This window comes from Oryx dammah, unplaced genomic scaffold, assembly GCF_014754425.2.
Source record: "Oryx dammah isolate SB20612 unplaced genomic scaffold, SCBI_Odam_1.1 HiC_scaffold_7, whole genome shotgun sequence".
In the NCBI taxonomy this organism is placed as follows: Eukaryota; Metazoa; Chordata; class Mammalia; order Artiodactyla; family Bovidae; genus Oryx; species Oryx dammah.
Genome location: NW_024070191.1, coordinates 7096314 through 7107514, shown reverse-complemented (window position 1 = coordinate 7107514; position 11201 = coordinate 7096314). Strand labels below are relative to the sequence as shown.

The window sequence follows — 11201 nt, the reverse complement described above, 5'->3', positions numbered from 1 at the left end:
GCCGCAGGGCGCGAGCCTCGCGGGGCGTCTGGGCTCGGCTCCCCCTCGCTCCCCGAGCCGCCGAGCGGGGCGCCGTCCTCCCGCGCCCTCGCCTCACCTAGCGGGCCGCGGTCGCGGGCGCTCGGATGTCCGGTTTCCTGTGAGGCGCTGCCCTGACCCCTCGGCTCGCGGGCGCCGGCGGTAGAGCGGCTCGCAGCGTCGCGAGCACCGAGCCCGGACCCGCTGCCGCCGCCCCGGCTCCGCGGGGTCCCGGGCGGCCCTCGGGGACAGGGCCGAGCCGCGAGGCAGCCTCGCCGGGGCGCCCGGCCCCCGCGCCCGTGGCCCGGCCACCATGCACTTGCTGGGCTTCTGCTCTCTGGCGTGTTCCCTGCTGGCCGCTGCGCTGCTCCCCGGTCCGCGCCGGGCGCCCGCCGCCGCCTCCGCCTTCGAGTCGGGACTGGGCTTTTCGGACACGGAGCCGGACGCGGGCGAGGCCAAGGTGGGTGCGCGCTGCGGGGACCCTGGGGGCCTCGGGGACCGTGGGGACCCCGGGGGGGGGGGGGGTGCGTCGGGTCTCAAAGGACCCAGAACCTGTGCAAAGGATGGGCTTGTGTTTCACCTTGTGTGCGCTGGATCCAAAGTTGCTGAGCTGAGTGTAGAGTTTCTGAGAGAAAAGTTTTCTCCTTTTTTTCCACAGAAAGTTGTTACCAAATAGGAAAGCAATTTACGCCGAGTGCAAGGCTCGGAAGGTAGCTGGTGACCGCGCTCCTATAACCTACCGGCTGGAGAGCGGTCCCCGCGGGGGAGCCGAGCTGTGCTGGAGCCCCGGTTAACCCGCCAGGAGGGTTCTTTTCTTCCCTAGCAAGTGAGTTGGGACCTCAGCAGCTCCCAGGGCTTGGATGACCAGTCATCCGAAACTGCTTTTTCTGGACTGTTCCTGTTCTGTGGGATTAGCAATTGGGCTTGAGGGCATCAGACTTCAGATTCACCTGGAGAAGTTGGTCAAACTTGAGATGCAACAGGATCTCGAATCACCATCAGGCATGGCTTTTCGACTTAGTAAACGCTGCATTTCTGAAATGTGGTCAAAAACTGTGAAAAGTAAGGTGGATTTTCTTGTTTGTTTTTCAACGAGATATTTAACTCTTTGCCTGAAAAATGTTGCCAAGATGCTTTGGGGACATTCTGATTCCCAAATGTCATATATTATTTGTGTCTTGCTCTTCTAAAAAAAAAAAAGTATGTTTACCTTGAAAGCTCAGATCTGACATAAGGACGGAGAATATGCTTAATAAAGTTCTTGAATTCATGAAAAAGTTTCATATTCCACATAAGATGGGAAGTCTCACTTCACACACTTGCTGTACCCCCTGGCTGGAACTGCTGCTGCTGCTGCTAAGTTCGCTTCAGTCGTGTCTGACTCTGTGTGACCCCATGGACTGCAGCCTACCAGGCTCTTCCGTCCATTGGTTTTCCAGGCAAGAGTATTAGAGTGGGGTGCCATTGCCTTCTCCGTAGCTGGAACTAGATTGCAGCAATTTATTTCATCTGATGGCAGGAGTAGTGCCGGGCGTGTGTAACTGCTAATCATGAGTTTACTGATTAGCGTATATTGAATGTGTACAAATTAAATTGCCTCCCCAGTTTTATTTTGAAACACACTTTTAAGATTGAGAAGACTGATTAAAAAAAAATACCTTTGTACTTAAATTTGGGGGAAAAATTAAATGTTGGAATTTGTCATTCAGTGGGGTCAAGGGAAAAAGACTATGGAGTAAAAACATATACACTAAAGTGCAGAAAAGAGTGTTTTATGTGACTTGTAAAATAATTTTCAACACAGATATTTACATTGGTAAAATTACTGCCATAAGAATGTCTTCCTGTCCTCAAATGCCACAAAAAAATGTAGTCTTAGACCCACTAATGCTTCCTGCAGCTTAAATGCCTTGGATTCCATGATATTGATTCACTTTCTGTTTCCTCAGAGTTAAACTGTTTCTTAAAAGTATGACTTAGGAAGAGAATTCCTCTCTACTGCGTAGGATAACTTACTTTGGTTTACAGTTGAGAAACTGAAATAGCAGGTCCGGTTAGAAGCCTATCCTGATAAGCCAAGAGCCTGTGTAAGAATCACTCCCTCTGTTGGATGGATCCTGAGTGGAGCGGACCATATGTGTGCATGTGTTTATATACTTCTCTTTTGGTTGGAGTTAATTTATTCTTAATTTTCAAAACTGTCTTCATTGGTGATTTAATTAAATTTTCCGTTTGCTGTGAAAACTGTTATGAATTTTGTTGGCTTTTCATGGTTGACCATCCGTAAAGCAGAGTATTATTCCCTCACTGAAGTGTTCCCCAGCGGTTGAATAGAAGCTTGAGAGGGCGTGTCATTATTGCCTTCGGTGGAGCTGCTGTGTCCTTGCCATGAAAATGCCAAGAGACATGGTCCAAAGACTCCACGTCTCTCCCTAGTGGACAAAACAAGTGCCTTATTTGGATGTAAGCCCTGATAACAATCAGGAGCTAATGTTAATTTTCTGTGCTCTACATAAACCTTAAGAAGAGATTTCAGAAGGTTAATAGAAGACTACATATACATAATCCCCAAGAAATGCAGATTTTTGTTAATTTACACTTCAGAATTATTTTTTTAATATTAAAATAGAAGACAACTCACAGGTGTGAATCATGGTTAACTATCCCATCCTTCACCCCACCCCCAGAGCCCCCAAGTGAAAGTTACTCAGTCATGTCCAACTCTTTGCAACCCCATGACCTATACAGTCCATGCGATTCTCCAGGCCAGAATATTGGAGTGGGTAGCCTTTGCCTTCTCCGGGGAATCTTCACAAAAAATTGGGAGGTAAAATCACAAATGGAAACGAGATCTCCTTGTTCCTAGACCTAGGTTCCTTTTCTAATTATTTATGGTTGTGAGTGAAGTGATAGTTGCTCAGTCATGTCCAATTCTTTGTGACTCCATGGACTATACATGGAATTCTCCAGGCCAGAATTCTGGAGTGGGTAGCCTTTCCCTTCTCCATGGGATCTTCCCAACCCAGGGATCGAACCCAGGTCTCCCACACTGCAGGCGGTTTCTTTACCAGCTGAGCCACGAGGGAAGCCCATTTATGGTTGTATGATTTACTAAAAACTTCTAAATTGTTTTTCCCAAGGATGTGAGTACAAGCAAGTCAATGTCAGAAAAGTAAGGCAGGTACTTTTACCTAATTATGTAATTTAAATTAACTAGACATGTCAGGGTAGAAAAAGGAAATATTTAAAATTACGAGCAAGCTAAAAAGAAAAAACTGCAAAACCTAAAAAAAGCACTAGATTACTAACTACAATTATTTGCCAACATGAGATAAGATAAGAGTTCACTGTGGTTGAAGTTGAGTTTGTTTTTAAAAGTTGATTTATGATTAACAAAAGGAAGAATTACTTCATATCATGAAATTCCACTTTCATTTCAAAAAATAAAAGTATTTTATTGGGTTAGACAGAGTTTAAATACCTAGATCCTTATATATATTTTTGATTTCAATAAATGCAGGTGTGAGAGAATGAGGACTTGCTGTCTCAGCACTGCTGTCTTTTTAGTGACCATAGGGGTCTTCACAAGTTCAGATCACCCCCTGGATACCATGCATACCTACACTGAGAGTAGGTGTTTAAATACACGTGTTTAGGTTATATCTGCAATGTTGTGATTACCTATACATTAATTTCATTTTGTTTTCCACTACATCTTCATGAGATGGGTGTTATATTTTTTATTAAAGATGATGAATCTAAGACTCAAATGATTTAACCAGGAGCAAGAATAGAGCTTTTTCCTTTAAAAAAAAAAAAAAAAAAACTTTTGCAGCATATAGTTTAGAAAAGCATGGTAATGGGTTAGAGCCTTCAGGGTTGCTAAAGGCCTATTATTCTCTTCCTCTTGTAAGTGGACCAGTATGCAAGGAGACAGAGGAAGTATTGCTCTGCAGCCAGGATCCCCTGTTACATTCCCCACAATGGAACAATCTGAAAGAAACTGGGACTTTCTTCCAGGGTTCATCCCAGGATGCTCTCTGATTAAAGATGGATCATAACTGGCCTAATCCATAGTACTGTTACAAGAATGGCTGCAGAGCTAGAGGCCTAAAAACAATTTCTGACAGTTACTATTTCTAAGTTGCACTAAGTGTACAAGTTAGAAATAATTCCTGTTTCTAAGTTCCACTAATATAACTTCAGGGAAATACAGTGATCTTACCTATATGACCTTTCAGGAATAATTGGGTTTGAAAGAACAGACTTCAGTTGCAGAGGAATGATATCTCCTTCAACTTCTAAACATTACATTGTAGCCCCTTTTACCTGTTACATTATTCCTGCTGCACTCTCTAAATACTTCAGAGGTCTACTTTGTGTTGCAAAACACCGATTCGTCGTAGTTGTGAATTAAGGTATCATTGATTTTTCACATTGGAAATATTAATGTAGCAGAGAACTTTAAACAATAAGAGATAATGATTGATTTATATTATAATGCTAAAATTTACTGTAAATATTTCATATTTTTCAGTGTCATCCTTTCTTCTGAAATTTACTCATGCAAATTATTCAGGAGGCTCCTATCCACAATTGATTTACTTAATTTGTAGTTTAACTGTTACAGAAAAATTGCATTCATTTAATTTGCTTTATTGGGCATCCATCACAGAATCAAATAGTTGCCTTAAAATACCTTTTGCTGGTGGGGTCTCACCCTTTCCTGGTACTGATAGCACTCCAGTAGCTGTCAAGTGTTAGAAGGGATCCCTGATGATTCCTTTTCTGCCTTTCTGAAACCGCAGAGCTCATTTCCATACATTTATTTGGTTCTATAACCTTGACCTGATCCGACATAAAGCTACGTATAGTCTTTACTTACCCTCTAAGTTTGAATATATCTAAGCATTGTTGAAGAAACAGTAATATATTTATGAGATGCTGCCACAGACCCTGCTGGGTGTGGAGGGAGAATTAAAATGCATATGTACTGGGTTTCTTGAAAAATTTTGGAATCTGTATTTATGCAATCCACAGGGCTTGTGGTAAGAGATTGGAATGGAGAACTATTCTCTTCCAAAGGGCTTTCTTCCTCAGTCACCTGTTGCCTCATAACAGCCTGGAAGGAAAATTGAAGTACTCAAGAAGAAGGCCCTATGGACACCCCTACCTCTTACTTTACCCATTAGAACCAGGTTTATATACTTTTTACTCCAAATTCTCATATTTAAATCCACTTCAACAGGGATGTTTTAGTTAATCCTCACTAGTGGCAGCTTCAGTTCTAAACAGGAAATTACTATGCAGTGAGTGATACAAAGTGAGTGAGTGATTCCTGTCTATAACACGTATATCATCTTTTTTAAGAAACAAGAAACTTACTCATTAAAAATACGAGAAATGAGTTAATCTATAAATGCAGACAATTATAAGACATTTTGTAAGAGTCTCTTGCTTTACCAGAAGTCAGTGGCTAGGCTTCTGGGGGATGCATTGGCAGTCACAGGAAAGGTGGGGTGATGTTGAGTAAGCTGTGAAAAACGGTTAAATGCTGGTTACAGAAAAGAGAGTGGGAGGGATATTTTGGATATTGAAGTGTGAGAGCGGAGGCCAGAGGCCAGTAATGCCAGTGCAGTCAGTGGGTGTTTGGGCAACTGGGAGCAGCCCATTTGGCTGGAGAGTTCAGAACGTCATGAGAAACAGTGAAATATTGTAGAAACTTCAGACTTCCTCAAAGTGCCTGGTAGTGCCTGCTCTCCTCACTTGTTGACCACCCATATATGTTGTCTGAGCTCCTCTATATGCTCTGGACTTCTGATGATGATAGTGATGACCACTTAACTTATATAAGCGCCCATCCCTGTTCTACTCAGAAGCATTTATAAAATACACTAATAACAGTCATCTTGGCTCTTCTGGCTTGAATTCCAAACAGAACAAGCAATGTAAACAGTGGTCATGCTTAGATACACACACACACAGACACACACAGACGTACACATTCACCTCTTAATGGTTCTTCAAGCTGCCATCAGTGGCTTACATGTTCTGTCTTACCAAGTTAAATATTTTTAGACAATCTGTTGAAATAATACCTAAAAAACTTATGTAAGATTGGATTTTCCATCATTTATACACTTATTCTCAAATAAGCTAGCAATTAGAGAGAGAAAGATAATCCTAAAGTGTTCTAGCAGTTCCTTCATTTCAGATCTGCTTACAAGTATTCCTATTAAAAGTAAGACCAGAATGGAGGCAGAAATGAACTATCATGTAAATAACACAATTACTTTGTACTTGTTGTTTTAATTTTTTAGTGCAGCAGAAAATTTACTCAAACCCAAAAGTCAGTTATTATAAAATGGATGTAATGAAAGAAGAGGTATTCAGATGTATACCCTTGTGTAAATAGCAATGCTTCAGAGTTTAAAAGTCAGACTTCTCAGCAAGGTCAACTTCAGTACTGTCCTGGTTTGGACAGATCGGGAGGAGATGAATATTTTAGAGTAAACCAGGAAGATGTAATTTACCATTTTGCTAAGTCGCTTCAGTCGTGTCCGACTCTGTGCCACCCCATAGACGGCAGCCCACCAGGCTCCATTGTCCCTAGGACTCTCCAGGCAAGAACACTGGAGTGGGTTGCCATTTCCTTCTCCAATGCATGAAAGTGAAAAGTGAAAGGGAAGTCACTCAGTCATGTCCGACTCTTCACAACCCCATGGACTGCAGCCCACCAGGCTCCTCCATCCATGGGGTTTTCCAGGCAGGAGTACTGGAGTGGGGTGCCATCGCCTTCTCCTGTAAAGATTGTAATTAGCCATTTATTTTGTAATTTATTTCACCTTAAAACTTGGTCCTCAGAATACCTCCACATATGAAGAAACAGTGATATTCTGCAGCGTGATTCTTCAGCTCTTTCCCACCTAATTTATTACATGTTTTCTTTTTATAAGCTTACCAGCAAGTGTCCTGATTTCTGTAGTGTGGGAACAGGATGTTATATGGATGCTTGATTTTGAGACAGTTGGGGGAAATCCAAGGGATTTGATCATTCAGTGTAGGAAGACTGTATTGTAGACCCACTTATAATATGCTTCCACCTGTCCTGTGTGCCAAGTATGTGTCTGTCCCTGGAGGAGACATCTAGCTGTAGACCACCAAGGCATGATGGTTGTTCCCTAAACGACACACTTAAGTCACTGGGTAAAAAGGACTTTGGTACACAGGGCATTATAATGCCATATAATATCACATGAACTCATCCTGAATATTTTCAAAGCTCAAACACTTTGATGTTTATTAAAGAAACAGACTATTGTTGCAACTTTAATGTGCAAATATCTCATCTTTAGTTATTAATTTGCACAAGAGAGAAATATGCATTCTACATGATAGTAAAAGCATCCTAGAATAGCTAAAAGATGAAAACATACTTTCACCAAATTAATGAAAAGACAGTGGTAGAAGCTTACATGCAAGAGTTAAGGGACTTCCCTGGTGGTCCAGTGGTTAAGACTTCACCTTCCAATGTATGGGATGCAGGTTTGATCCCTGGTCAAGGAGCTAAGAACCTTTGTCACAGCTAAAACAAGCAAACACCCCACAGGAGCAACATTGCAACAAATTAAATAAAGACTTTTAAAATGGTACACATAAAAAAGTATTTAAAAGAGTTAAATTTGTGTAAATTTGTTCAGCAAGTATGATTGCCTTGCCTCTTTGGGGGTGCTTTTCTGAAATGACAACCACAAAGCATCCAGTCTGCTGTCACTGAGATGAATCTCGGAGTAAATACCTTCCTTCTCCTAGGGTAAGGCTGGGTTATCTCAGTTCCCTGATTGGCTTAAGAGAGTAGATTTTGTCTGATGGTTCTGTCTGCCAGTTTGCCAGACACTGAGAATACACTATGAATTTCTTGGCACTGAACACTTGATGGTGATGGGAGTGCCACTGGAAGTGGTAAGCAGAGGGAAAGAGGAAATTCAGAGGAAGTGGTGGATACAGCTCCCCACTCTTCAAGAGATAGTAACATGTTTTTACTTAATAACATTTTCAAAGTATCCACTTCCTTAGGATTCCAGTAGAGATGTTCAGTTCAGTCGCTCAGTCATGTCCGACTCTTTGCGACACCATGAATCGCAGCACACCAGACCTCCCTGTCCATCACCAACTCCCGGAGTTCACTCAGACTCACATTCATCGAGTCAGTGATGCCATCCAGCCATCTCATCCCCTATCGTCCCCTTCTTCTCCTGCCCCCAATCCCTCCCAGCATCAAAGTCTTTTCCAGTGAGTCAACAGTTCGCATGAGGTGGCCAAAGTACTGGAGTTTCAGCTTTAGCATCAGTCCTTCCAAAGAAATAGGAGGGTTGATCTCCTTCAGAATGGACTCGTTGGATCTCCTTGCAGTCCAAGGGACTCTCAAGAGTCTTCTCCAACACCACAGCTCGAAAGCATCAATTCTTTGGTGCTCAGCCTTCTTCACATCCATACATGACTACTGGAAAAACCATAGCCTTGACTAGACAGACCTTAGTTGGCAAAGTAATGTCTCTGTTTCTGAATATGCTATCTAGGTTGGTCATAACTTTTCTTCCAAGGAGTAAGCGTCTTTTAATTTCATGGCTGCAGTCACCATCTGCAGTGATTTTGGAGCCCCCAAAAATAAAGTCTGACACTGTTTCCACTGTTTCTCCATCTATTTTCCATGGAGTGATGGGACCGGATGCCATGATCTTCGTTTTCTGAAGTTGAGCTTTAAGCCAGCTTTTTTACTCTCCTCTTTTACTTTCATCAAATGACTTTTTAGTTCCTCTTCACTTTCTGCCATAAGCGTGGTATCATCTGCATATCTGAGGTTATTGATGTTTCTCCCGGCTATCTTGATTCCAGCTTGTGTTAGTTGGAATATTTTAGGAACTTTTGATCAGATACCGTATTTCTAAGCAGAGGAAATTTTGCTGACTAAATCTTGAAGGAAGGACTTAACACTAAATAGATAACTCAGCCAATATGTACATGAATAAAGAATTAGAGAATACATTATCTAAACATGTCTACACATATCGAGGTACGTTATCCATACAAATCTACATGCAGGTACTGAGATCTATTTTTAAAGTGATTTTCATATTTCTATCTCACGACTTGAAAAAATGTAATTATAGAAAATGAAGCTTTATATTTAAGTGCTGATATATTTCTTCAGTTATAGGATGCAATTTTAAATTTTAATGTAATTTTCTTCACAGCAGTTTTCCATTCTCATTCTAATTTATTTTTAGTAAAAGTGCTATGCTTATTTTAGGGGGTCAGAGATAAGATTAAAATAACATTACTTTTAAGATATTCTTTTGTAAGGCGAGGCAATGTTCATGAAATGAATAATATTTTTGCTTCCAGTCTGCTTAAATACTTGAAATGTGTGAAAAATTTCCTTTAAAAAAAGCAGATGCCAATGTGGTGTTTTAGAAAGATTCTCCAATATGAGTTGGTGCCACTTGGAGACAGGCAATGCTTACTCCCTCCTGGGACTGACTGGGAGAAGGACAAGTAGGCCATTTATCTCCTTTTCAGCCAACTGGTGCTCAGAGGTTTAATACCTTTTTCGGAGATGACAAAAATAATTACCTTATTTAAGAAGAAGTGTTGGTGATAGCCCTGTAACCTCTCCTCAAGAAAACAGTGCATTTTTTCTCTTCCTTGTTTATGTTTAAATGGAGTCTTTTCTTCCTCCCAATATCGAACCATCCCCTCTGCAAGTCCAAACAAAAATGGGTGAGATCGGCAAATTACATTAGACCAAAATAGTAAAGAAAAGGATCTTGATTTTTTTATTTTCTTTTAATTGGAGTGACCACCCAGGTGCCATGAATTCTATGATTAAATTCCTATAATCTGTAAAAGAGATTATTTCCTCTTACTCAAAGTTCCTTGGAAATAGTTAATATCAAATACCAAATGTGAAGCTGTTTCAAACCACTGTGGTTTACTTTACTACAATAGCATTGCCCACATGGAATATTTTTAATTCCTTCTTTTTTGTTGTGTCTGTTGTGTGTATTTAGTTACTTTATCCTTTTGAAAGTCTTCTTCCCAGTTTATGTTTGGAAAAATGGAGCACTTATTTAGATACATGTTTGCTTATGGGTCATGACATTTATGACTTCCCTAAAAAACAAACTAATTCTTGTGTCTCAGAGACAAAATTTTAGTTTTGGGCTGATAGTAATTCACTGTTTGTTCTCTTTAAATCCTAAGTCTTTTAATTTTGATGTTCATCCATTCCAAATTAGAATTTTATCAAGGTCAAGATTATTCATGAGTCATAACCACTACACTTAAATTTGGGTAATTGGAAGCTGCTTTAGATACACAGATTAAGCAAATAATGATGTCATAAATTAGTGCAAATGATTTCTTCCCCCTAAACATTGGTAGCAGTGAGGCCTACTTGTTGGAGGCCTATTCAGTGTTGCTTTAGGAAAACAGGCTCTTGAGTCGCAGCGACATGAACATAGCATACAGTTAGCCCCCTGCATCTGACCCCCGGCATCTGAATCACCGTTGGAGGAGTCAGTCCCACCAGGTGGTTGGATACAGGAGGGCTGACTGTTCTATACCATTTATAGAATAAGGACTTGAGCACCTGTGGGTTTTGGTGTTTGTAGGGGTGCTGGAGCCACGCCCCCAGATACCAGGGCATGGCTATGGGTAGTTACATTACTGTCGCATGGCATACCATGGCACGTAACTTAACTGAATTCAGGATGAAGGCATTTGGAATCAGGGTTACCTTTTTGTGTCATGCTTCTACAGAAGTGCAGGCTCTTCTGTAATCAGTGGGGATAGTCACACTAGGGAGCCTCAAGCTTCCTCTAGCAGAAAACACCCAAGATTTTAATTTTGCCTTCATATGTCAGTTTTTTAAAATTATAGTTTCCCTTAATGTTGATGTTCACTTTCAGAAAGGAGATACATGAGGAGACCACATGTACCTGATTTGCTCTACTTCTCTTAGGGCTGATGTCGGTTTCCTCCTCCCAGGACTGAAACTCAGACTGGCATAAATTTAATTTTCTCTTCAACATTGGAATGGTAACTCATAAACTAAGAGATGTGCTAGTGAAGTGAAAGGCACTCAGTCGTGTCCAACTCTTTGCCACCCTATGGACTATACA

The 11201-nt window shown here is 41.3% G+C and overlaps 1 protein-coding gene across 1 annotated transcript in view; it reads left to right on the top strand.

The window, feature by feature from the left end:
- Window positions 1–6: 6 nt before the first annotated feature.
- Window positions 7–11201, top strand: part of LOC120865839 (vascular endothelial growth factor C-like) — an 84036-nt gene continuing 72841 nt past the window's right edge. The window contains exon 1 of the mRNA XM_040243239.1: window positions 7–478. Within this exon, the coding sequence (XP_040099173.1) occupies window positions 332–478 (147 nt within the window). The 5' untranslated portion in view covers window positions 7–331. The remainder of the gene's footprint in view (window positions 479–11201) is intronic.